The sequence below is a fragment of the Physella acuta genome, unplaced genomic scaffold (assembly GCF_028476545.2).
Source record: "Physella acuta isolate Inbredline_101_S28 unplaced genomic scaffold, ASM2847654v3 ptg000133l, whole genome shotgun sequence".
NCBI classification, from domain to species: Eukaryota; Metazoa; Mollusca; class Gastropoda; family Physidae; genus Physella; species Physella acuta.
The window spans coordinates 667,893-694,909 of NW_026731652.1; the positions used below are offsets into that span (position 1 = coordinate 667,893).

General features: G+C 40.3%; 3 protein-coding genes across 5 annotated transcripts; 1 reads left to right on the top strand and 2 right to left on the bottom strand.

Annotated features, from left to right (window-relative positions):
• Window positions 1–5,804: 5,804 nt before the first annotated feature.
• LOC131935162 (uncharacterized) lies at window positions 5,805–10,328 on the bottom strand. 2 transcript variants are annotated; one of them, XM_059291529.1, is made up of 4 exons: window positions 10,123–10,328; window positions 8,793–8,903; window positions 6,742–6,875; window positions 5,805–6,203 (listed from the first exon to the last, which is right to left on the bottom strand). In XM_059291529.1, exons 1-4 carry the CDS (start codon window positions 10,203–10,205, stop codon window positions 6,103–6,105), a joined length of 429 nt encoding a protein of 142 aa, XP_059147512.1. In that variant the 5' UTR covers window positions 10,206–10,328; the 3' UTR covers window positions 5,805–6,102. The 2 variants fall into 2 exon arrangements, with proteins under 2 accessions (XP_059147512.1, XP_059147513.1); XM_059291530.1 differs by lacking the exons at window positions 8,793–8,903; window positions 10,123–10,328 and adding an exon at window positions 8,130–8,447.
• A 2,650-nt stretch (window positions 10,329–12,978) lies between these two features.
• LOC131935139 (uncharacterized) lies at window positions 12,979–24,009 on the top strand. 2 transcript variants are annotated; one of them, XM_059291486.1, is made up of 9 exons: window positions 12,979–13,037; window positions 14,144–14,583; window positions 15,627–15,794; window positions 16,225–16,278; window positions 18,300–18,359; window positions 18,658–18,804; window positions 20,318–20,400; window positions 21,401–21,543; window positions 23,715–24,009. In XM_059291486.1, the coding sequence occupies exons 2-6, from the start codon at window positions 14,426–14,428 to the stop codon at window positions 18,764–18,766; spliced, it is 549 nt and encodes a 182-aa protein (XP_059147469.1). In that variant the 5' UTR covers window positions 12,979–13,037; window positions 14,144–14,425; the 3' UTR covers window positions 18,767–18,804; window positions 20,318–20,400; window positions 21,401–21,543; window positions 23,715–24,009. The 2 variants fall into 2 exon arrangements, with proteins under 2 accessions (XP_059147469.1, XP_059147470.1); XM_059291487.1 differs by lacking the exon at window positions 16,225–16,278.
• LOC131935174 (mucin-12-like) lies at window positions 21,456–26,696 on the bottom strand. Its single transcript, XM_059291543.1, has 3 exons — window positions 26,661–26,696; window positions 23,773–23,889; window positions 21,456–23,126 (listed from the first exon to the last, which is right to left on the bottom strand). The coding sequence occupies exons 1-3, from the start codon at window positions 26,694–26,696 to the stop codon at window positions 21,456–21,458; spliced, it is 1,824 nt and encodes a 607-aa protein (XP_059147526.1).
• Window positions 26,697–27,017: the final 321 nt, after the last annotated feature.

Consider the following 27,017-nt stretch of genomic DNA (forward strand, 5'->3'; position numbering starts at 1 on the left):
GAACTTAATCACGCACTACAGCTAGAGAAACGGCGTAGATCTAGAACGATTGGTTGTCTGAGGTTTGTTGTGGTGAGGGTTTTGTAGTTGGATGAGCTATTGTTCTCAGCCTAGACATTATAGGTGTGTGTAAGTATATATATGTATGTATATATACATATATATATATATATATATATATATATATATATATATATATATATATATATATATATATATATATATATATATATATATATATATATATATATATATATATATATATATATATATATATATATATATATATATATATATATATATATATATACATATATATATATATATATATACATATATATATATATGTATATATATATACATATATATATATATATGTATGTATATATACATATATATATATATATATATATATATATATATATATATATATATATATATATATATATATATATATATGTGTGTGTGTGTGTGTGTGTGTGTGTAGGCTATATGTATATGTATATATATACATATATATATATGTATATATATTATATATATATATATATATATATATATATATATATATATATATATATATATATATATATATATATATATATATATATATATACAGGAGAGTTTCATGTTATAAGAAAACAAATTATATTAATCAGATTACATCTTATTATATACAGTAGGTCTTATTTATAAGTTAACTTATTTTTTAAAATTGCACATTCTTTGCTTGCATTTAATTATAAGAAAATAATTATACGAATAAACTATTATAATAGATTTCTTTTGAAATAGTAAAAAAATTCTTATAAAAATAAATTTAAAATTAAGTTTTTATCTTAAAAAAGAATCTGATTTTTTTGCGTCGTTTTTTATAATCTAATTGTCAACAAATCGTTCGATATTGTTTGTACTTTAATATAAACTGTGATCGATTGAAATCATTTGGTGAGTCTCAGTCGGGTATTGATTGATTATTGGAATTCTATTTCCTTGTAAAACTGGCAAAAAACATGCCTTTCACTTCGAACTTAAAGCTTAGCGGCAATTCGAGCTTAGCGTAACTTAAAGCTTAGCTTCAATGAACTTAGCCTAACTTAAAGCTTAGCGTCAATTCAAAAGATGGTTCTCAGTTGTTAATTTTTTTTTCCCAGAGAGGTTAAATCCATCAAAAGTTGAAATTTCCAATTAAAAAACTGCCGAGAATTTTAATTGCGAACCGTTGAAGAGGTAAAAAAGAAGATAAAATAAGCCTTTATAAATCTTTTATTCCTCACAGCGAACACGAACTAGAAGAACAAATAAGCGCTGTTAAATAATTGTTTCCTTACAGCGAACATGAACTAGAAGAACAAAGTAAGCGCTGATAAATAACTGTTCCCTCACAGCGAACACGAGCAGTAAAGAGTTGAGACATAGAGCTGCACTCTACGTGTTGATGTCCGCGTCAGGTTGGGCTTTAGATTAGACGGGAACAGTCGGAAACTTCCTGACGGTCCGAGGCACCACCAGACGATGAGATCTGCTGACCAGGTGTTGGGCTGACCTGTCTGGAACCAGCAAGGTCTCATAGACGCTGCGTCAGTAGATATGACGCGAGACTCACGTGTGGGAGTCAGTGTTGCTGTAGAGAGGTCCTCATCCCTGGGCACCTTGCTCATACACAATATGTGACATGTTGACCATTCCCTAGCACATATAAAAATGTGACATGTTGACCATTCCCTAGCACATATAAAAATGTGACATGTTGACCATTCCCTAGCACATAAAAATGTGACATGTTGACCATTCCCTAGCACATAAAAATGTGACATGTTGACCATTCCCTAGCACATAAAAATGTGACATGTTGACCATTCCCTAGCACATAAAAATGTGACATGTTGACCATTCCACTAGCACACATAAAAATGTGACATGTTGACCATTCCACTAGCACATATAAAAATGTGACATGTCGACCATTCCACTAGCACATATAAAAATGTGACATGTTGACCATTCCACTAGCACATATAAAAATGTGACATGTCGACCATTCCACTAGCACATATAAAAATGTGACATGTTGACCATTCCACTAGCACATATAAAAATGTGACATGTCGACCATTCCACTAGCACATATAAAAATGTGACATGTTGACCATTCCACTAGCACATATAAAAATGTGACATGTTGACCATTCCACTAGCACATATAAAAATGTGACATGTTGACCATTCCACTAGCACATATAAAAATGTGACATGTTGACCATTCCACTAGCACATATAAAAATTTGACATGTTGACCATTCCACTAGCACATATAAAAATGTGACATGTTGACCATTCCACTAGCACATATAAAAATGTGACATGTTGACCATTCCACTAGCACATATAAAAATGTGACATGTTGACCATTCCACTAGCACATATAAAACTGTGACATGTTGACCATTCCACTAGCACATATAAAAATGTGACATGTTGACCATTCCACTAGCACATATAAAAATGTGACATGTTGACCATTCCACTAGCACATATAAAAATGTGACATGTTGACCATTCCACTAGCACATATAAAAATGTGACATGTTGACCATTCCACTAGCACATATAAAAATGTGACATGTTGACCATTCCACTAGCACATATAAAAATGTGACATGTTGACCATTCCACTAGCACATATAAAAATGTGACATGTTGACCATTCCACTAGCACATATAAAAATGTGACATGTTGACCATTCCACTAGCACATATAAAAATTTGACATGTTGACCATTCCACTAGCACATATAAAAATGTGACATGTTGACCATTCCACTAGCACATATAAAAATGTGACATGTTGACCATTCCACTAGCACATATAAAAATGTGTCATGTTGACCATTCCACTAGCACATATAAAAATGTGACATGTTGACCATTCCACTAGCACATATAAAAATGTGACATGTTGACCATTCCACTAGCACATATAAAAATGTGACATGTTGACCATTCCACTAGCACATATAAAAATGTGACATGTTGACCATTCCACTAGCACATATAAAAATGTGACATGTTGACCATTCCACTAGCACATATAAAAATGTGACATGTTGACCATTCCACTAGCACATATAAAAATGTGACATGTTGACCATTCCACTAGCACATATAAAAATGTGACATGTTGACCATTCCACTAGCACATATAAAAATGTGACATGTTGACCATTCCACTAGCACATATAAAAATGTGACATGTTGACCATTCCACTAGCACATATAAAAATGTGACATGTTGACCATTCCACTAGCACATATAAAAATTTGACATGTTGACCATTCCACTAGCACATATAAAAATGTGACATGTTGACCATTCCACTAGCACATATAAAAATGTGACATGTTGACCATTCCCTAGCACATATAAAAATGTGACATGTTGACCATTCCACTAGCACATATAAAAATTTGACATGTTGACCATTCCACTAGCACATATAAAAATGTGACATGTTGACCATTCCACTAGCACATATAAAAGTGTGACATGTTGACCATTCCACTAGCACATATAAAAATGTGACATGTTGACCATTCCACTAGCACATATAAAAATGTGACATGTTGACCATTCCACTAGCACATATAAAAATGTGACATGTTGACCATTCCACTAGCACATATAAAAATGTGACATGTTGACCATTCCACTAGCACATATAAAAATGTGACATGTTGACCATTCCACTAGCACATATAAAAATGTGACATGTTGACCATTCCACTAGCACATATAAAAATTTGACATGTTGACCATTCCACTAGCACATATAAAAATGTGACATGTTGACCATTCCACTAGCACATATAAAAATGTGACATGTTGACCATTCCACTAGCACATATAAAAATGTGACATGTTGACCATTCCACTAGCACATATAAAAATGTGACATGTTGACCATTCCACTAGCACATATAAAAATGTGACATGTTGACCATTCCACTAGCACATATAAAAATGTGACATGTTGACCATTCCACTAGCACATATAAAAATTTGACATGTTGACCATTCCCTAGCACATATAAAAATTTGACATGTTGACCATTCCACTAGCACATATAAAAATGTGACATGTTGACCATTCCACTAGCACATATAAAAATGTGACATGTTGACCATTCCACTAGCACATATAAAAATGTGACATGTTGACCATTCCACTAGCACATATAAAAATGTGACATGTTGACCATTCCACTAGCACATATAAAAATGTGACATGTTGACCATTCCCTAGCACATATAAAAATTTGACATGTTGACCATTCCACTAGCACATATAAAAATGTGACATGTTGACCATTCCACTAGCACATATAAAAATGTGACATGTTGACCATTCCACTAGCACATATAAAAATGTGACATGTTGACCATTCCACTAGCACATATAAAAATGTGACATGTTGACCATTCCACTAGCACATATAAAAATGTGACATGTTGACCATTCCACTAGCACATATAAAAATTTGACATGTTGACCATTCCACTAGCACATATAAAAATGTGACATGTTGACCATTCCACTAGCACATATAAAAATGTGACATGTTGACCATTCCACTAGCACATATAAAAATGTGACATGTTGACCATTCCACTAGCACATATAAAAATGTGACATGTTGACCATTCCACTAGCACATATAAAAATGTGACATGTTGACCATTCCACTAGCACATATAAAAATGTGACATGTTGACCATTCCACTAGCACATATAAAAATGTGACATGTTGACCATTCCCTAGCACATATAAAAATTTGACATGTTGACCATTCCACTAGCACATATAAAAATGTGACATGTTGACCATTCCACTAGCACATATAAAAATGTGACATGTTGACCATTCCACTAGCACATATAAAAATGTGACATGTTGACCATTCCACTAGCACATATAAAAATGTGACATGTTGACCATTCCACTAGCACATATAAAAATGTGACATGTTGACCATTCCCTAGCACATATAAAAATTTGACATGTTGACCATTCCACTAGCACATATAAAAATGTGACATGTTGACCATTCCACTAGCACATATAAAAATGTGACATGTTGACCATTCCACTAGCACATATAAAAATGTGACATGTTGACCATTCCCTAGCACATATAAAAATTTGACATGTTGACCATTCCCTAGCACATATAAAAATGTGACATGTTGACCATTCCACTAGCACATATAAAAATGTGACATGTTGACCATTCCCTAGCACATATAAAAATGTGAAATTGTGACCCTTCCCTACCAACTTACCACTTCAAACGATGCAAAACTAATCCCATTTTTTTAAAAATATAAAATTTGACATGTTGACCATTCCCTAGCACATATAAAAATGTGACATGTTGACCATTCCACTAGCACATATAAAAATGTGACATGTTGACCATTCCCTAGCACATATAAAAATGTGAAATTGTGACCCTTCCCTACCAACTTACCACTTCAAACGATGCAAAACTAATCCCATTTTTTTAAAAATATAAACCCCTCCACCCCCATCCCTAACACTTACTGTTGTTTTTTTTTTGTAACTACAGAAACGTTATTTTTTAAGTGCATTAATTGAACATAGGCTATCTATTTATCTATCTATCTATTACCTGGCCTTCAAACTACCACCTGTGTACATATTATATATTTCATAACAAAACACACAATGTACGATGACGGCACACGGACAAACATAAGAGATAGAAAACGCAGAAGTAGTGTTCCAATATTTTATCTTTTACTGCGTGTTTTTATAGATGTATTGGCGAAAGAATAATGTTTGTTTTTTATAACCACATCTAGACCTATGTTTAATTAATTTTCAGCAACTATACTAGTACTAGTAAAAAAAAAAAATACGCGTTTAAATGTACTAATGGATCCCCGTATCTCCCTATGCCTGTAGACTGGACTGCGTGTTTTAGCGTGGAAATATCTAGCCGTTTGTTCACGTTGGTGTGGGCAAAGTTAGTGGCCAGATCAAAATATTGTTCATGTCTCCGCGCAGCTAAGCAGCTTTTCAGAGGCGCCTGGTATCGCCGTAGAAGTAGCGGGTTCCAAAGACGTTGTGCCACTCGCCGAACGCTCGGTCGTGCCGGATACCATCGTTAGCCCATCGCGCTGGGGATAGAACATCAGGCTATTAGCCCCATTACTCGATAGAGCATCAGGCTATTAGCCTCATTACTCGATAGAGCATCAGGCTATTAGCCCCATTACTCCATATATATATATATATATATATATATATATATATATATATATATATATATATATATATATATATATATATATATAATTCTCTTGCATAACTTGAATAAATTCTCTTACATAACTTGAAAAAAAATCTCTTACATAGCTTGAAAAAAATTTCTTACATAGCTTGAAAAAAATCTCTTACATAGCTTGAATTTTTTTCTCTTACATAGCTTGAAAAAAATTTCGTACATAACTTGAAAAAAATCTCTTACATAGCTTGAATTTTTTCCTCTTACATAGCTTGAAAAAAAATTCTTACATAGCTTGAAAAAAATCTCTTACATAGCTTGAATTTTTTTCTCTTACATAGCTTGAAAAAAATCTCTTACATAGCTTGAATTTTTTTCTCTTACATTGCTTGAAAAAAATTTCTTACATAACTTGAAAAAAAATCTCTTACATAGCTCGTCCTTGGTACGGCGGGTGTCCAGCCAGTAGGATGGGCCTGAGCTGTAGTTGGACGGCATCTGAAGGTAGTTGGGGGAGAAGTAGGGGTGCTCAAACATGTCGGTGTCTTCACGTCTTTTACAGTGGCTGGAACAGGGAGGTGGCACCATGATGATATGGGGGTGGGGGTAGGGGGGTGGGGGGGAGAAGTAGGGGTGGGGGGAGAAGTAGGGGTGCTCAAACATGTCGGTGTCTTCACGTCTTTTACAGTGGCTGGAACAGGGAGGTGGTACCATGATGATACGGGGGTGGGGGGAGTAGGGGTGGGGGGAGAAGTAGGGGTGCTCAAACATGTCGGTGTCTTCACGTCTTTTACAGTGGCTGGAACAGGGAGGTGGTACCATGATATGGGGGTGGGGGGGAGAAGTAGGGGTGGGGGAAGTAGGGGTGGGGGGAGTAGGGGTGAGGGGAGAAGTAGGGGTGGGGAGAGAAGTAGGGGTGGGGGAAGTAGGGGTGGGGAGAGAAGTAGGGGTGGAGGGGGAGAAGTAGGGGTGGGGGGAGAAGTAGGGGTGGGGAGAGAAGTAGGGGTGGGGGAAGTAGGGGTGGGGGAAGTAGGGGTGGGGGAGAAGTAGGGGTGGGGGGAGAAGTATGGGTGGGGGGAGAAGTAGGGGTGGGGGGAGAAGTAGGGGTGGAGGAGAAGTAGGGGTGGGGAGAGAAGTAGGTGTGGGGGAGAAGTAGGTGTGGGGGAGAAGTAGGGGGGGGAGAAGTAGGGGTTGGGAGAGAAGTAGGGGTGGGGGAAGTAGGGGTGGGGAGAGAAGTAGGGGTGGGGGGAGAAGTAGGGGTGGGGAGAGAAGTAGGGGTGGGGGAAGTAGGGGTGGGGGAGAAGTAGGGGGGGAGAAGTAGGGGTGGGGGAGAAGTAGGGGGGGAGAAGTAGGGGTGGGGGAGTAGGGGTGAGGGGAGAAGTAGGGATGGGGGGAGAAGTAGGGGTGGGGGTGGGGGAGAAGTAGGGGTGGGGGAGAAGTAGGGGTGCTCGAACATGTCGGTGTCTTCACGTCCCTTACAGTGGCTGGAACAGGGAGGTGGTACCATGATGATATTGGGGGGGGGGGAGAAGTAGGGGTGCTCGTGTTGGAAGTTTGCACCGTGTTGATATGGGGGCGGGGGTGTAAAGGGTAGGGAGCTGTCACATTGTTGATATGGGGTGTGTAGGGGGTAGGAAGTTGGCACCGTGTTGATATGGGGAGTGGTGATTTAGGGGTTGGTAAAGCCGATCTTAATTTTATTTTATTATTAAGCCCCTTTGTTCTATTGAACTAAAAATATTTAATTAACTATTGTTTGTTTTTAATAATGACAACAACACTAATTATGAGTGGAGTGTGAAAATGTATTGCTAAATACCCGAAATGTAGATTCTCTTGAGAGTTCTGTTTAATAACTTTCGGGTAATTTTCTCCAACGAGAATCCCTCTTTGATAGTGATGTATAGGATTAAAGAAGAGAGGCTCGAATTTTAGTCTAGGTGGTATATATTGAGTCATTCTCCTTGTATAGACCAAGTTGTATGTGTGTAAATCTAAAAACAAAACTAGCGTGCTGTGTCTAGTGTGTTGTATCTAGATTATTGTATCTAATTTGTGTGTTGTGTCTAGTGTGTTGTGTTGTATCTCTTGTTTCTAGTGTGCTAAGTCTAGTGTGTTGTTTCTAGTGTACTAAGTCTAGTGTGGTGTTTCTAGTGTGTTAAGTCTAGTGTGTTGTGTCTCCTGTTTCTAGTGTACTACGCCTAGTGCCCTGTATCTAGTGCCCTGCGTCTAGTGCCCTATGTCTACTGCCTTGTGTCTAGAATGCTCTAGGTCTAGTGCCCTGTGTCTAATGCCCTGTGTCTAGTGCCCTATGTCTAATGCCCTGTATCTAGTGCCCTGTATCTAGTGCCCTTATGTCTAGTGCCTTATGTCTAGAATGTTCTAGGTCTAGTCCCCTGTGTCTAGTGCCCTGTGTCTAGTGCCCTGTGTCTCGTGCCCTGTCTAGAATGCCCTATGTCTAAGTGAGCAGAAGTCCAGAGACCCTGAGATGATGGTGACAGGAAACCGTGAGCTCTGCTGGACTTGGATGATGTTGGGCTCTAGATATGACGTCACTGGCCGAATCCTCGTCACCTCGAAAGGTGCATCAGGTCTGTGAGATGGACGACAACAATGTTACCAGAGGTCAAGGTGCTCTTTTACAGCTCGTCTAGGTATCTGTTACAGCTGGTCTATGTATCTGTTACAGCTGGTCTATGTATCTGTTACAGCTCGTCTATGTATCTGTTACAGCTGGTCTATGTATCTGTTACAGCTGGTCTATGTATCTGTTACAGCTGGTCTATGTATCTGTTACAGCTGGTCTATGTATCTGTTACAGCTGGTCTATGTATCTGTTACAGCTCGTCTAGGTATCTGTTACAGCTCGTCTATGTATCTGTTACAGCTGGTCTATGTATCTGTTACAGCTGGTCTATGTATCTGTTACAGCTGGTCTATGTATCTGTTACAGCTCGTCTAGGTATCTGTTACAGCTGGTCTATGTATCTGTATCTGTCCCTAGTGGTCATGTCTATCTGACGACCCCTAGGTCACAAAGAAATGATTACACCATCCCATAATACGCCGAGTTCAGAGAAACTAATGACCTCTACTTCATCTGAGCCAAGGACCTTCGAGTCTGAAAGAGAACTTTACTCAGGAAGGTTTCTGTACACTCGACCTTGGCTCTATACATCTCTTTAAGATGTGGTGTATTCAATTTTGTTAGTATTAGCGATACTAAGTAGTTTCGGTTGCCTATATTTCATCATTTTATTGATGTCTAGTCTCTTCCTAACTGTAACCATAACAGCTGTACTGTAAACAGAGGCGTAGCGAGGGGGGGAGGGGCGGGGGGGGGGTTCGGATCGCACCGGGTGACACCATTTAGGGGGGTGACACCAAGGCAAAAAATAGTAAAATATATAGAGAAAAATTTGAGGGGGGTGCAAATCGATATCGATAGTTTGAGGGGGGGGGGGTGCAAATGGAAAATTGAAAGTTTGACCAATAAGTGCCGCACCGGGTGGGTGACACTCGACCTCGCTGACTGTAAACAAGATTCAACACGCTACGTTATTATATTTCCGTTGTTTGTTTTTGTTTTTTAAGAATACACCAAACATTTTTTTACACTTTACCAAGGCTTAATGACAATAGAAAGTATAGCCTACATAAAGGACAACAGAAAGTATAGCAAACATACATGAAAACAGAAAGTATAGCCTAAATTCCTAAATAAATGACTGCAGAAAGAAGTAATGACGTACACTCTAGTAAAATGGCTGCAGGTTGAACTAGAATCTAATTCTAAGTCTTATCCGCCGTACCTAACTGACTGCAGGAGAATGTCTGATGGTAGCGGATCGTCTGTGTAGTACTCAGGAAAATATCTTTTGCCAGCTATGGACATTTTTTTAGATGGTTCTGATGGACAAATTCTTCAAAAAACTTACGAAACTACCAAAGTGTCACTAGTGGTAGTTATTTATGCCATTTTGAATCGCCCAGTGATGGTTGACATCATTTCCTCCTACGGGAGTTTCAAAACTAGAAGTAGATTAAACGGAGTAAAGTTCACGAATATGTTTATCCGATGGTGTGTATATAAATTATTATAAATGTTACTCTGAATGGTTGAGAGAATCTGTATTATACTGTTTACACGCTAAATTGTTAAACTTGTAGTCCAAAAACATGAGAATAAATTCAATGAATCGTGAGCTTAACCAACAATTAATGCGATTCGTTTCAAGATTTTTATCGAAATCTATTTTTACAATAAGTGTTTGTTAAAGATTTCTAAAAAAGTTCCCTGTTCGAACATAACGGTCCATGGGGCAAGGGAAGTAGAGTTCACCTGTTTCTGTGACTCGACATATGTAGGGAGATTGCGGTCAACACTATACCCAGCCGCCTTTACTTTCCCTTACGTGAGTTCGGTACCCATTAGAGCTGAGTGGACTCAGGAACGTTCTACTGACTTGACCCCGTATTCGAACTTGAGACTTTTGGGTTAGCAGCCTGGTGCTCTACCGCTAGGCCACGGCGCATCATAAAGGTTTCTACGACTAATTTTTCTTCTTCGCTAGTAATGTGTCCGCAACAACCCCTACATCGCAGACAGTTGTGTATTCGACTCAACAAGCACCCCTCACATGTATTCAACTCAACATGCACCCGACTCAACAAGCACCCCTCACATGTATTCAACTCAACATGCACCCGACTCAACAAGCACCCCTCACATGTATTCAACTCAACATGCACCCGACTCAACAAGCACCCCTCACATGTATTCGACTCAACAAGCACACCTCACATGTATTCGACTCAACAAGCACCCCTCACATGTATTCGACTCAACAAGCACCCCTCACATGTATTCGACAAGCACCCCTCACATGTATTCGACTCAACAAGCACCCCTCACATGTATTCGACTCACCAAACACCCCTCACATGTATTCGACTCACCAAACACCCCTCACATGTATTCGACTCAACAAGCACCCCTCACATGTATTCCACTCAACAAGCACACCTCACATGTATTCCACTCAACAAGCACACCTCACATGTATTCCACTCAACAAGCACCCCTCACATGTATTCGACTCAACAAGCACCCGTCTCAACAAGCACACCTCACATGTATTCACTCAACAAGCACCCCTCACATGTATTCGACTCAACAAGCACCCGTATCAACAAGCACACCTCACATGTATTCACTCAACAAGCACCCCTCACATGTATTCGACTCAACAAGCACCCGTCTCAACAAGCACACCTCACATGTATTCACTCAACAAGCACCCCTCACATGTATTCGACTCAACAAGCACCCGTCTCAACAAGCACACCTCACATGTATTCGACTCAACAAGCACCCCCCACATGTATTCGACTCAACAAGCAACCTCCACATGTATTCGACTCAACAAGCACCCCTCACATGTATTCGACTCAACAAGCACCCCTCACATGTATTCGACTCAACAAGCACCCCTCACATGTATTCGACTCACCAAGCACCCCTCACATGTATTCGACTCAACAAGCACCCCTCACATGTATTCGACTCAACAAGCACCCCTCACATGTATTCGACTCAACAAGCACCCCTCAAATGTATTTGACTCAACAAGCACCCCTCACATGTATTTGACTCAACAAGCACCCCTCACATGTATTCGACTCAACATGCACCCCTCACATGTATTCGACTAGCACCCCTGACATGTATTCGACTCAACAAGCACCCCTGACATGTATTCGACTCACCAAACACCCCTCACATGTATTCGACTCACCAAACACCCCTCACATGTATTCACTCAACAAGCACCCCTCACATGTATTCGACTCACCAAACACCCCTCACATTTTGTCATTGGTACCCGCGTCTCATAAAACTAAATGAAAACAAAGCATGTAAAAGTGTAGGAGACATAGGTCTGGCAGACTTTGATTTAAACACTCGGGGGCTCACAACATGCTTGTATATCTAGAGCCAACTGGGTCATAGTGCTTAAAGCTCCCGACTCCCCCCCCCCCTTCCCCACCCCGACCCCCGAACTCTTTATGTGACGTGGACAGGTGGAGGCGAGTTGATCTGCAAAAGACTAACCCCTCCTTATATGGGCCTGATTCATATACAAATAGATCAAAACTGTTTTTATTTCCCCCCCCCCCCCGGCCCCCTTTCCATTTTCATTGCCACCAATAGCTGCCACACACACACACACACACACACACACACACACACACACAAGTACAAGGGTGGTGACACCGGTATATTCTGGGCCAGTTAGCTGGACATTGTTTTCGTCGACTGGAGGGGTCATGGACCCGGGGTGGGGCCTGACCAAAGAGTCACCCCTCGTCCGGTAGTGGACAGAATAGAAGAGGAAAATCTCGCCGATTGAAGTCGCTGTTTTAGTTTTGGTGTGACTGTTCATTTGAAATACCGAAATTGCAAAATATTTTCTTTTTAACATTTCAGAAAGAAATATACCACCAGGTATTTCTGTTCTGTTGATTTTAACGTTTCAAATTGTTTTGTTTATCTGTGGTGTTTATAAATTTAATAATTTCTACCAAGTCTAGCAACACGGGAAATTTCCGCTGCACCACAATGAACCGGATCTAAATAAGGCAACATGGTTTTCCTGTTCGTGCGCTCCACATTTATCGGGGCTCCAAGCAGTGCAGACCGACCTTAACTCAAAGACGAGAATTCGTACGTTCTCCGTCAAGTCATATATAGGATAGTTTATTTAAAATTAATTACTACTTAAGTTAATTGCAAATGTATAAATTAAATAAAGAGCGAGTAGTAGCTTTGTTTTAAAGCAAATTATAAATGTCCTTTAAGCTTGCAAGACAAAACCTAGAGGCCTAGACAGGCTAGAGACTAGTAAACTACACCTATCTACATCTAAATTAATTTAACTAATTATAAATAGAAAACTATACTAGATCTATAAAATTATAAATAACAACTTCATATAGGATTGTTGTATTTACTTTTTTGTAAACACAAGAAACTTGATCAGTACTGTAACAGACGTTTGTTATCTAATGTTTTACACTAAACTAAACTTTGAATAAATAAACCGCATGTATGAGTGATGTCTGACTTGGTCATCCTAGCTAAATCTAGCCCTTACAGTTTTATGACAAAGTCCTACATCCAGTGTGTGTATGACAGGGTCAGTGTAAGTGTTAGGGTCAGGGCCTCCACTACCTATACGGCGAACTAGGCGGTCGCCTAGGGCGCTATCCATAGGGCGCCGGCACTGGTTAGGGCTAGGGCTAACCCTAAACCTTACAGTTTTATGACCAAGTCCTACATCCAGTGTGTGTATGATGGGATCAGTGTTAGGGTCAGTGTTAGGGCTAGGGCTAACCCTAAACCTTACAGTTTTATGACCAAGACCTACATCCAGTGTGTGTATGACAGGGCCAGTGTTAGGTACCCCGCACTGTTATAGTGTCCTTAGCTTTTTGTCATGTTTGTACTGTTTACCTTTATGGTGACAGGCAATGTATGTACCGATTTAGTTGCTAGTGTTTGGTCAAGGATTATGTCCATGATTAGTGTTAGATTAGGATATAATACCATAAAAAATAATACGTTTATAATATGCTTATTTGTGTATAGTTAGCACAATAGTATGTATAAAATACCTCTCACTAACATATAAACTTAAGAATGTAAGTTAAAGAATCGCTTTAAAAATACATTACTAGTATTTCAAACGTATTTCGTTGTTTTCCAAGAAGCTCAAGAATGTTTTAATTTTTTTTGTTATTTATTTATTTATTTTTTTTTTTTTTGCACAGCTTAGATCTGCAGGCTTAGTTTAAGAAAACAATAACATCGTTTTCAGTCGGAAGGAATAAGTGAAGACATAGTACCATCGTTGTCAGGAAATACAAGAAACAAGACATAGTGCCATCGTTGTCTAGGAAACCAGAAGATAAGAGACAGTACCATCGTTGTCAGAAAGAGATCAACCACTGCCTGGAACCACTGCCTGGAACCACTGCCTGGAACCACTGTCTGGAACCACTGCCTGGAACCACTGCCTGGAACCACTGCTGCCAGACGAGTGCACCTGAGCCATGGCCCACCGTCTTCCCCCCGCCGGGATTGAAACCCAGGACTCCGATGTCTTTCGGTTTAACGTCGTCCATCCCCCGCCCTGCAAGAACCCCAAGAAGGAGGCGGAGCCAGTCCGCTGTAACCTCAGGCCTAAGATAGTCTGCAAGACAAGGGACAAGTAAGTTGCTAGACCGTCTTTGGTTCAAACTTTCTGGTATCTACTCGAAATATAAGGAAAGTTTCTAGACCCTCTTGTAGACAAACTTTCTGTTTTTACACGCAGCTTTAGGAAAGCAGAGTTTCTTCCAGGCATCTCTTCGGGGGGGGGGGGGGGGCAAAGCCCCCCCCCCCCCCCCGAAAATTTTTTACCGCCCCCCCCCCCCCCCCCGAACGAAATGAAATTTATATAATTTATAGAGAAAATATATACTTTTAACAGTGTCCGCCCCCCCGAAGAAAGTCTACCGCCCCCCCGAAAATTTCAAGTGCCCCCCCCCCCCCCCCCGGAGAAAAAAGTCTGGAAGAAACACTGTAGGAAAGTGTTTAGACCCTCTTGTAGACAAACTTTCTGTTTTTACACACAGCTTTAGGAAAGTTTCTAGACCCTCTTGTAGACAAACTTTCTGTTTTTACACGCAGTTTTAGGAAAGTGTCTAGACCCTCTTGTAGACAAACGTTCTGGTTTTTACTCATAGTATAACGGACATTTTTAGACAAATCTTCTAGTTTTTACTTGTAGTATAACGAACTTAAGATGTTTTATACTTTGATAAATATGCTGGTATGTCACCAATGCTATATTTCCTCTAAGAGGATAGGGAATTCACATGGAACATTTGATCCGTTTTACTTTTAGTTCAGCTAGGACATTTGTTTCTCTTCACACAGTAGTGAAAAGTTCTAATAAATCTGATTAATCTGCTTGACTTTAAGGGAACTAAATGTTTCGCAATGGGGCACAACAGATGGGTGTAACGTGTCACGATATGTGAACAAAGTTTTTGTCACATTTTAGAGAATTTTTGTTGTTGCGGTGTGTCCTGATGTACTATGGCGAGTTGTGACGAGGAAAAAAGTTACCATTACGTGAAGTCATAAAACGACCTTTTACTCGGCAATCACTCGGCTCAAATATCACATGATTAGATTTTAAGTCTGCATTACCTTAATTGGTATGTACAAGCTCGTACAAACCCAAGAGAACCATGTTTCTCCTCACAGCTTGGATGAGAGAGGCCCTATGCAGAAAGTCGCCCACCTCCTGCCGCCTGCCGGCATGGACTCGGAAGACTCCGACTGCTTCCGTTTCTACCACGTCCACGCCCACTGCTACAAGCGTAAAGGTCGAGGTCACATTGAAGACCAAGAATGCGTGGCCGAAGTCCCAAAGTAAGCCATGTTTCTCTTATATCGTAATTTTGTACGTCCTAGTTTTAATCAAGTGCTTATTCTTGTTTGTTATTGTTTATTCTATAATTATTATTTTTATTTATGTTTACCCTTTGTAACTATATTTGTTATGTGTTAATAATGTGTTTAGTGCATGTTATCATGGGTTTATCTTGAGCGAATATTACTTTAAAAACGCTCATGTTTTGAAAACATAGTCAAGATTTGAGTTTTAAAAACAGAAAAAAAAAATCTGAGTGAAATAAACAAAATTCATATTTTTTTTAAATGTAGACGCACTATATTAAGAAAATCTTTTCTGGTATCATTTAGCTAAATGGTTGTCTTTGCTCTTTGTGTTATCCGTATTAACACGCGATTCTAAATTGCCACTGGAGTATGTGTGCGTGTATTTCTTTTTCCTTTCTAGCAAACGTCGAAGGCTTTGTGTGGATGGCAAGCGGCGTCCTTACGAGTTGATATGGTAGCAACAGTTAACTTGTAACGCCTGTCAACATTAACTTAACGCCTGTCAACAGTTAACTTAACGCCTGTCAACATTAACTTAACGCAAACGTGTAACTGTAATATGATGTTTTTTATACGGTATCCCAACTAACACTTAACTTTTAACGCCGGTCAACATTAACTTAACGCCTGTCAACATTAACTTAACGCCTGTCAACATTAACTTAACGCCTGTCAACATTTACTTAACGCCTGTCAACATTAACTTAACGCCTGTCAACATTAACTTAACGCCTGTCAACATTAACTTAACGCCTGTCAACATTAACTTAACGCAAACGTGTAACTGTACTGTTGTGTTTTTTTTTTATGGTATCCCAACTAACATTTAACTCTTAACGCCTGTAAACATTAACTAACGCAAATATATATAACTGTGTTGTGTTGTTTTGTTATATGGTATCCCAACTAACACTAATCTTTTAACTTACCTCAATCATGTGTAATTGTGCTGTGATGTTTCTTGAATGGTTCAAGGTTTCTTAAGTTTCTTTCCAACATTTCTTGATATAATCCCCTTCATGCCTTGTATTCCATTATCTGCTATATCTATCCGTGTAAGTATACTGTGACAACTCAAGTGTTGTCACAAAAGCTTAGATACATGAGTTAGTATTGGCGTGCTGTGTGTGTTTTCCAACAACCTCATGTTCTGCAGCAGATATGTCAACGATACTTCAAGTAAATCTGGACTGGTCGGAACCTCGCGGGGAAGTAGTGATGAAGCTACGGCTTTACATTCCAATATTTACTGATAGCATTGTTTTACTGCGCTATTAATAGATGAGATGGGGAAGGAGTTTGGGGTATTGGCAGTGTTTCTTCTAGATTTTTTCTCCGGAAGGGGGGGGGGGGGGGACTAAAATTTCGGGGGGGGGGGGGTACGGGACACAGATAAAAGTATATATTTTCTATAGAAATTCTATTTTGTTTGGGGGGGGGTCTGTTTACTCTGTTTACTCATTTGAATTAACGTTATTTATTAATTAGGTATGTGCTTAACTATTTTAATAGTTGAACGTTGTAAGCAAAGATTTATTGAACACCTAGGTTTCTGCCTTTTTAGTGTTTGGCACCTTTAAATTATGCCCTTATTTTGGCCGATATGTATCTGTTCTCAGGTGATTACTTCATTGCTTCAGGGTTTTAGAGATTGTTTGCTATTTTAAAATCCATGCCTGTTACTTACTTTACATTTATGAGGAGCCTTTAATATTTTAATCAACTTGATCAACCATACTTGATAGCATATGGCTAGATGACTTAGCTTAGATTTACCTGTTGTATGGATGCTGTGTATAGCATATGGCTAAATGATGTAGTTGTTGTATGGATGCTGCCGTCTCTTTGATGGTTGATGTTGTATGGATGCTGTCGTCTATTTGATAGTTGATGTAGTTGTTGTATGGATGCTGCCGCCTATTTAATGGTTGATGTAGATGTTGTATGGATGCTGCCGTTTATTTGATGGTTGGTGAAGTTGTTGTATGGATGCTGTCGTTTATTTGATGGTTGATGTAGTTGTTGTATGGATGCTGTCGTTTATTTGATGGTTGATGTAGTTGTTGTATGGATGCTGTCGTACATTTGATGGTTGATGTAGATGTTGTATGTATGCTGTCGTCTATTTGATGGTTGATGTAGATGTTGTATGTATGCTGTCGTCTATTGATGGTTGATGTTGTATGGATGATGTCGTCTATTTGAGGTTGATGTAGTTGTTGTATGGATGCTGCCGTCTATTTGATGGTTGATGTAGTTGTTGTATGGATGCTGTCGTCTATTTGATGGTTGATGTAGTTGTTGTATGGATGCTGCCGTCTATTTGATGGTTGATGTAGTTGTTGTATGGATGCTGTCGTCTATTTGATGGTTGATGTAGTTGTTGTATGGATGCTGCCGTCTATTTGATGGTTGATGTAGTTGTTGTATGGATGCTTTCGTCTATTGATGGGTTTCTATTTTCTGTATCTCAAGCACCATGGCACAACCACCTCTGACCCAGCCTGGTCTGTTGTGTAACAGCAAGCCAAACAAGTGAGTCAAGGTCTTGGTCGTACTACACAAGTCATTGAATGACTTCACTGACTGACCTCACTGACTGACCTCACTGACTGACCTGACTGACTGACCTCATTAACTGACCTGACTGACTGACCTATTGACTTACCTCACTGACTGACCTTATTAACGTACCTCACTGACTGACCTGACTGACTGACCTCATTAACTGACCTGACTGACTGACCTATTGACTGACCTCACTGACTGACCTCATTAACTGAACCCACTGACTGACCTCACTGACTAAAAATAACTTATAATTTCGTGACAGGCCCATGACCTACATGTGTCACCGAATCGCTCGTCAACCGATGCCAACCAATCAAGGAGCTTACAACTCTGGCTGTGTTCGGGAGGGTCAAGAATTTTGGAATTTATAGAGCGCTTTGTGCTGGTTGAAATTGTAATGTTGTCCTAGGTAACGGTTCAACTTTTACTAATGGTGTCACCCCCAACCAAATGAAAAAAATAAAGGATAAATATATTTAGTAGCAATTCGTGTCTCCACCACCACCTCCCATTATGCCAAAGGGCGTGAATTTTTGTGAATATCTTTTTTTAATACACATATTAATTCAAGGGGGAAAAAAGCCAACGTTTTCATTGTAAATGATTAGATATGGTGTCACCTCCCCCCCCCCCCCCCCTCGGTCGTTGATTGGCGGATCAGTTATTGAAAATTTTGAACCTAACTTTTTTTGGTGTAAATTTTGCAGTTGGTGTCACCCCCTCCCATTCGTCAGGATCGTCAATTTGTAATTAAAGACGTTTAAACTCGATTTAATCATTAATTGAACTGGCAAACAGTATTTTTCTTTTATACATTTTGCTATTTTTTCTTGGTATCACCCCCCCACCCCCGCCCCTGTCTTGCGACGCCTCTGTATTATTTATTTAGTAATAGTGCTTTACGTACAATTTTCCTATTTTTAAAATACGACAAATAACGAACCACGCTTTTATTTATTCTTATGTACATAGTAGTGTAGTAATTTATTCAAGCGAAATTATTTTACTCTCTTCTTTTATTACTTTTTCGTACACGAAGTACAGAGGTAGTGTTGTAATCGCTTTATTTTGTGTTGTAAAAGAAATTTTAACATTCTTTCATACCTTCCTATTCTAAACTAAACATAGTATTGAGCTGCACTGTTTAGCACCATCAGAAAACGCACGAATAAGTTGGTTCGTTTTTTACCTCCTTTCCCTCCGTAGATGCACGTTGATACTAGATCTAGATCTAACTTCAAAATTTGCCGTTAAAACTGGCCAACACATCTATGCCTAGAGTTGAAAGGTTTTAGGTATCGATTTTTAATGAGTTCATATTTTTTCTTTATCAGATGGTATTTTTTTTTTAAATTTGCTGCAATTAATAGCAAATAAACAGTTGCTTTTAGATTCTATTTTGTTTTTCATTTTTCTTACAGTAGTTTTTATATCATCCATAGCTGGACTTTCCTTTCTGCAGCTAACAAGTTATCTCGATATTAAATGAATATTTCGATTACACTCCGATGTTTTAACACGATACCTAAAATTAGAATCGATTTAACTTATTAATAGGGTACAGTATGGTAGTGCCCTTTACCCGATGTCATCGTTATTTACTTAGACGGAGACGGTTATATTTAGACTTCACCGAATAAATACCAATACAGTCTCCCGAGACTTGCCGCCAGTAAAATAAAATAAACTCCACCTCCTCCCCCTCACCCCATTCCCCCCCCCCCCACCCCAGTTTATAACATTCACGTGCATTTATTTGAACTCATAAATTGATCTGAAATCTATACAAATGCATATTATGTGTCTACCCATCAATTCCAGATTGATATAATAAATATCCCAAGGTCTGACCATAATTCTAGTCCTAACTCTACCCCTGAAATTAGGCTTACCATGAATTAACCATTTCTCTGGTGTTTCAGTGTCCCCATGTTCTGAAAATGCCAAACACAAACAGTATATTTGCAGAGTGTAAAGAAGAGGGCCTTTTGGAGTTTCAAAAATGGTAAATATAGTTGACACGTAATATGGAATGTCATATTTCTTAACCTCTTTCAAAAAAATATTATTTTTAAAAGATATTTTTAAAATAAGATATTCTACAGTGTCTCTATTTTACAGATGAATAATCTTCTGACTGGAAATTATTTTCCAATTGGCAACTCTATACTGAAGTAGTAGCTTATCAATCACCATACTGTGACCGTTTTATTCGTTGGTGAAGGAGGGGGGGGGGGGGGGCATGTTATGTTTGAGAGGCCGTTTAACAACGCAACATGCTCTAGTTTTGTTTGCTGTGCCGAATACCATATCTCAGTAATGTTAAATCACTGATAAGGTTTTGCGAGTAATTAAATAAACGTCATAACGGGTTTTAGAACAATAAATTAACTTGGATCGTTAAGGTCGTATGAATGGAAACAAATATCTCAAGGTCAGGCAACCAAATCACACATACTTCAAGTCATGCGCCTACATATCAATATCGTGAGTTCATCTTAGAAATTAATGCGCTATTGTCAAGCTGGGTTGGGTGTGTATATTTCCCAATCATTACATTAATCTTTATTGACAGATTTTCTGAGATCTGTATTTTAGTATTGATCTCAATATTCAGTGATATGAAATAGATTTAGTGCCTTTATACATTGGGCAAAGGGCTAGATCTGTAATCAAGAGAGTACATGATGTACCTGCTATATCATCCCCAGGCAGGCAGCACTAATATAATACATGATGTACCTGCTATATCATCCCCAGGCAGGCAGCACTAATATAATACATGTTGTACCTGCTATATCACCCGCAGGCAGGCAGCACTAATATAATACATGATGTACCTGCTATATCATCCGCAGGCAGGCAGCACTAATATAATACATGATGTACCTGCTATATCATCCCCACGCAGCCAGCACTAATATAATACATGATGTACCTGCTATATCATCCCCAGGCAGGCAGCACTAATATAATACATGATGTACCTGCTATATCATCCGCAGGCAGTCATCGCTCCCTCCAGACACAGTGCTACAGGTGTGTCCAGTGCCTGAAACTTTACCTGACAAGCCACGGAAACTCTACTGCCCCTTCGCCAACAGAGACAACACGGAACCAGATCACAGAAAACACTTGGATGCGCTGGGTAAGTTGTTGTCCTCTGGATGCGCTGGGTAAGTTGTTGTCCTCTGGATGCGCTGGGTAAGTTGTTGTCCTCTGGATGCGCTGGGTAAGTTGTTGTCCTCTGGATGCGCTGGGTAAGTTGTTGTCCTCTGGATGCGTTGGGTAAGTTGTTGTCCTCTGGATGCGCTGGGTAAGTTGTTGTCCTCTTGATGCGCTGGGTAAGTTGTTGTCCTCTGGATGCACTGGGTAAGTTGTTGTCCTCTGGATGCGCTGGGTAAGTTGTTGTCCTCTGGATGCGCTGGGTAAGTTGTTGTCCTCTGGATGCGCTGGGTAAGTTGTTGTCCTTTGGATGCGCTGGGTAAGTTGTTGTCCTCTGGATGCGCTGGGTAAGTTGTTGTCCTCTGGATGTGTTGGGTAAGTTGTTGTCCTCTGGATGCGCTGGGTAAGTTGTTGTCCTCTGGATGCGCTGGGTAAGTTGTTGTCCTCTGGATGCGCTGGGTAAGTTGTTGTCCCCTGGATGCGCTGGGTAAGTTGTTGTCCTCTGGATGCGCTGGGTAAGTTGTTGTCCTCTGGATGCGCTGGGTAAGTTGTTGTCCTCTGGATGCGCTGGGTAAGTTGTTGTCCTCTGGATGCGTTGGGTAAGTTGGTGTCCTCTGGATGTGTTGGGTAAGTTGTTGTCCTCTGGATGCGCTGGGTAAGTTGTTGTCCCCTGGATGCGTTGGGTAAGTTGTTGTCCCCTGGGTAAGTTGTTGTCCTCTGGATGCGCTGTGTAAGTTGTTGTCCTCTGGATGCGCTGTGTAAGTTGTTGTCCTCTGGATGCGCTGTGTAAGTTGTTGTCCTCTGGATGTGTTGGGTAAGTTGTTGTCCTCTGGATGCGCTGGGTAAGTTGGTGTCCTCTGGATGTGTTGGGTAAGTTGTTGTCCTCTGGATGCGCTGGGTAAGTTGTTGTCCCCTGGATGCGTTGGGTAAGTTGTTGTTCCCTGGATGTGTTGGGTAAGTTGTTGTCCTCTGGATGCGCTGGGTAAGTTGTTGTACTCTGGATGCGCTGGGTAAGTTGTTGTCCTCTGGATGCGCTGGGTAAGTTGTTGTCCTCTGGATGCGCTGGGTAAGTTGTTGTCCTCTGGATGCGCTGGGTAAGTTGTTGTCCTCTGGATGCGCTGGGTAAGTTGTTGTCCTCTGGATGCGCTGGGTAAGTTGTTGTCCTCTGGATGCGCTGGGTAAGTTGTTGTCCTCTGGATGCGCTGGGTAAGTTGTTGTCCTCTGGATGCGCTGGGTAAGTTGTTGTCCTCTGGATGTGTTGGGTAAGTTGTTGTCCTCTGGATGCGCTGGGTAAGTTGTTGTCCTCTGGATGCGCTGGGTAAGTTGTTGTCCTCTGGATGCGCTGGGTAAGTTGTTGTCCTCTGGATGCGCTGGGTAAGTTGTTGTCCTCTGGATGCGCTGGGTAAGTTGTTGTCCCCTGGATGCGCTGGGTAAGTTGTTGTCCTCTGGATGCGCTGGGTAAGTTGTTGTCCTCTGGATGCGTTGGGTAAGTTGTTGTCCTCTGGATGCGTTGGGTAAGTTGTTGTCCTCTGGATGCGTTGGGTAAGTTGTTGTCCTCTGGATGCGCTGGGTAAGTTGTTGTCCTCTCTACTGGTTCTTTGTGTTCGATATGTTTATTATCATTTCTTTTTGTTTTGTTTCTGAGTTATTTGCTTTATGTCTGTGTATTGTTTATCTGTGTTGGTCCACTGTATTACTTTTGTGTTAGTTCTAAATATTACAGAGGTATGGAGATATTCTTAACAAAAGACTCAAATCTGACATACCTACAGAAAATAAAATCCAGTGGGTAGTGTTAGTATACTTGCCCCTCAGAGGCGTGTCTACCCATTCCTAAGTATTGGGTGGGGGAAAAAAGCGCCCCCCCCCCCCCCTCTTCTCCAGTCACTGTCCCTCAAAATTTCATTTTTGCTGTCCCACTAAAGATGTAAAAAACTGTTACGACAGTCTTTAAGGCAAGCAACAGTCTATATTTTCTTTACTTTGACAGTGTATGACGCAGTGATACAGCTCAAAATGAGCTTTTTTTTTTTATTATTTCTACCCCGTTTGCCCCCCCCCCCCCCCCCCCCCCAAGGGTCGTACAACCCTCCCCCAGCTACGATTCTGCTTCCCATTGTTTTGATTCTGACCTGAGTTCATCTTACCGCGCAGGTTTGTGGCGCACGTCCCGCTACAAGGATGGGATGTACCCTAAGCTGGACCGACTCGCCTCCAGGTATACCAAGAAAGCCTCCACGGTCAAGCGGGGCTTGTCCAAGAGCAGGATCAGCACGACGAGCAGCCTGGGGAAGACGTGAAGACCCTTGTCATATCCATCAGCAATGTCCTGGCCCAGCAGAGATCCATCATTAATGTCCCAGCCAGCAGATCATACAAAGGAAGATACCATCACAAAAACAACAAAAAATTATTATAAATATTTTAACGAATAAAGAAAGAACTTATTTTCCTGTGGAAGTATTTTTTTATAAAATTAGTTATTATTTTAGTAAATGTTTTTTTTCTTGTAAAAAAACATTGTTCTTTCAGGCATCTTCTTCGTTACAACTACTGCCCCTTTTACCATTATTATATCCCCTCCCCCATCCCAATTCCGGGGATTCAAATGACCCCTGGAGCAAAATGTCAACAGATTTTAGCCCTGCATAGCAGACATTGGGGTACAGTAGAACCCATTAGACATAGGTCGTATCCAGAGGCGTAGCGAGGGGGTTGCGGACCGCACCGGGTGACACCAAGGCAGAAAATAGTAAAATATATAGAGAAAAATTTGAGGGGGGGGGTGCAAATCGAAAATTGAAAGTTTGTCCCTGGGAAGAGTCGCTACGCCTCTGTGGGGGGGGGGGGGTGACACCTTTAAGCATTAAGAGCCGCACAGGGTGACACCCGACCTCGCTACGCCACTGGTCGTATCTGCAGACAGATGCGGTAAATGCACTTTTCATGAAAAATTCCTACCCTTTTATTCTTTGGTCAAAAACTTTTTGTTAAAATTCTAAATGCAACATCAACTAGAGTGCTGTCGTTAACGAGTACAAATTATTTTAATGTCTAGTTAACAATGTATTAAAATCGAATTTAAAACTATTTCCTATATCTTTTGAAAATAAACATAAAAGTGAGAAGATCCGGAATTATTTGAAACACCAACTCCCGTTGGATCTTTACCAGCAAGTATTAGGCTACATAGGCGCCGATTGGCTGGTATATGGTTTTCTTAAATATTTAAAGTTTTCTCAACTATTTATAGTTTTCTTAACTATTTACAGCTTTCCAAGGACCCAACACACATGTATGCTTCCATACAGATGAACATGTCAATCTGATTTCACTTGGGTCTGAGCAAGTGTCCACTGTGTTGATTAGAAGATATAACGTAATCGCGAACAGTTGTACAGTAGTATTAATACTAATAGTTTCGCTGTCTGTCTGACAAGAACGCTCTGTCTGACAAACACGCTCTGTCAGACAAGAACGCTCTAGAGAAAACACAAGGAAATTAAAACATGCATAGTATTTCGAAAAACGAAGTATGACGTCGACACATTTAGCACAGAGTAGAAAATAATCTCAAACCGGAGAGTAAACATTGAATAAAAAGGAAATTTTGTCTTATCTAAGTGGTTTGCGTGAAGAGTTTCTTTCATACAATTCTTCGGGTAGGGGCGAAGCCCCACCCCCGCGTAAGAACGTCTGAGCCCCCCCCCCCCCCCCACCCCTAACTCAAAAGAAATTTCTTCATCGATACTCTATAATAAAATTACCGCCTAATTAATGTGTCTAATCTAAAAAGTGGTTTTCTTGCAATTTCTTTAATGCAATTCTTCGGGTAGTGGCTAAGCGCGACACCAGTGTTTCTTTCAGACTTTTTCCTCCCCGGAGAGGGGTGGGGGTACTTGAAATTTTCGGGGGCGGGGGTAGAATTTTCTGGGAGGGGGCGGACACTGGAAAAAGTATATAATTATATTTCGTTGAATGGGACGGTAGACATGTTTTTTTTTGTGGGGGGGGGTTGGGGGGTGGGGTGGGGACGGGGGGCGGTGTGTGGGGGGGATGGTGTGTGTGGGGGTGGTGTGTGGGGGTGGGGGGGTGGGGGGTGGTGTGTGGGGGGGGTGGGTTGGTTTTAGTTTAGAGAAAAGAGACAGCACTATCAGCCTAGCGCCCGTTGTACCCTTCCTCAACGGGCCATTTTTCTCGTAATTCATAATTTGCTAAAGTCGATTGGAGAAAATTTGCACACATATGCCCAATGTTGATTGGAGAAAATAATTTGCACGCATATGGCTAATGTTGATTGGATATATTAATTTGCACACGTCCCCTGAGACACCGTAGTAAAACGGATGTGAACCATGTTTGGTCTGTGAAGGCGAGGAAAAAGTGTGGTTTCACTGATAAAATACGTGCGTATACATTGTAAGTTCATTTGTATTTAGGGACTCGCCCCCTATCAACAGTAGAATATTAGTGTGGCGTATTGTTTGCGGTGCCTATAGAATAAAAACTAGACGATACAGAGTAGATTTGAGGGAATCAGAAGAAATAATTCATTAGAGTCTGTTAGCTTCTGCTGGCTAGGTAAAGATCTACTAATAGATGTACACAAATATGTACACAGAATCTAACGGTAGGCATGGAGATTGGTCGAGACTGCGATACAAGAAAGTTAGGTGTAGGCAACTAACATAATAGCTAATACAATGTTCATTTTGTATCTTATAACTTCCTACCATAGTTTCCATCCACTGACATAAATACAAGACATTACAAGAACACAATAATAAACGCAAGCCAAAATAAAGCCAACGTCAAATCGATACACGGATGACAGTAACATCGAAGAATCGATTGTCGATTGATTTTTGCTGATACTGAAGGGATTTGTCGGATAGACAGGCTGAGATGATGACGTCAGCGGCGGAGGGTCTGGCGCCGAGCTCATGATGGCTGATTCTAAATGGTCACGTGATTGGCGTGACCTCCTGAGCCCGTACATGTAGATTTATAGACGGGTTTAGTTGCTCGTAGTTGAGCGCTATATCACAAAACCAAGTTGCTAGTCAGACATTCGTAAGTCGACTCAGCCCTAATGCGTACCGCAGCGATGCTGCGAAGAGCAAAGGAGCTGCGCATTTTACTTACAATCTAATCCTACAGGAAAAACTCTACTTCACCTAGCAGTCCAGGTCTCAAAACAATACTTACCTGGGATTGTTTTTGTTTTTTAAATATTAGAAGGAAAAAAAACATAAGGAATGTGCAAAAAAATTGGGGTCACCTTTGAGTTACAACAGGAATTTGTAAACATAGAGTCTGCAATTAAGCATAGATTCTTTGTTTTAAAGAGATGACTTTAGTTCTGGTGACATGAAGTTTATAAAACATTTTTTTTTTAAATTGTCCAGCGACACAATGAGTGTTGGTGACGCCTTATTTTTCTGTTCATTTGTCCAG

Excerpts from the sequence above, each read along its gene's own strand:
- LOC131935162 (XM_059291529.1), bottom strand. The coding sequence starts at position 10,205 with ATGTCCATAGCTGGCAAAAGATATTTTCCTGAGTACTACACAGACGAT. Across the intron at positions 8,904-10,122 it reads ATTCTCCTGCAGTCAGTTAG|ACCTGATGCACCTTTCGAGG; the intron begins GTACGGCGGATA and ends TCCATCTCACAG. Across the intron at positions 6,204-6,741 it reads CCGTACCAAGGACGAGCTAT|CGCGATGGGCTAACGATGGT; the intron begins GTAAGAGATTTT and ends TTCTATCCCCAG.
- LOC131935139 (XM_059291486.1), top strand. The coding sequence starts at position 14,426 with ATGGCCCACCGTCTTCCCCCCGCCGGGATTGAAACCCAGGACTCCGAT. Across the intron at positions 14,584-15,626 it reads GTCTGCAAGACAAGGGACAA|CTTGGATGAGAGAGGCCCTA; the intron begins GTAAGTTGCTAG and ends TTCTCCTCACAG. Across the intron at positions 18,360-18,657 it reads TGTAACAGCAAGCCAAACAA|GCCCATGACCTACATGTGTC; the intron begins GTGAGTCAAGGT and ends ATTTCGTGACAG.
- LOC131935174 (XM_059291543.1), bottom strand. The coding sequence starts at position 26,696 with ATGCGCAGCTCCTTTGCTCTTCGCAGCATCGCTGCG. Across the intron at positions 23,890-26,660 it reads CTCTTCGCAGCATCGCTGCG|GACATTGCTGATGGATATGA; the intron begins GTACGCATTAGG and ends CTGCTGGGCCAG. Across the intron at positions 23,127-23,772 it reads CTTTCTTGGTATACCTGGAG|CGCATCCAGAGGACAACAAC; the intron begins GCGAGTCGGTCC and ends CAACTTACCCAG.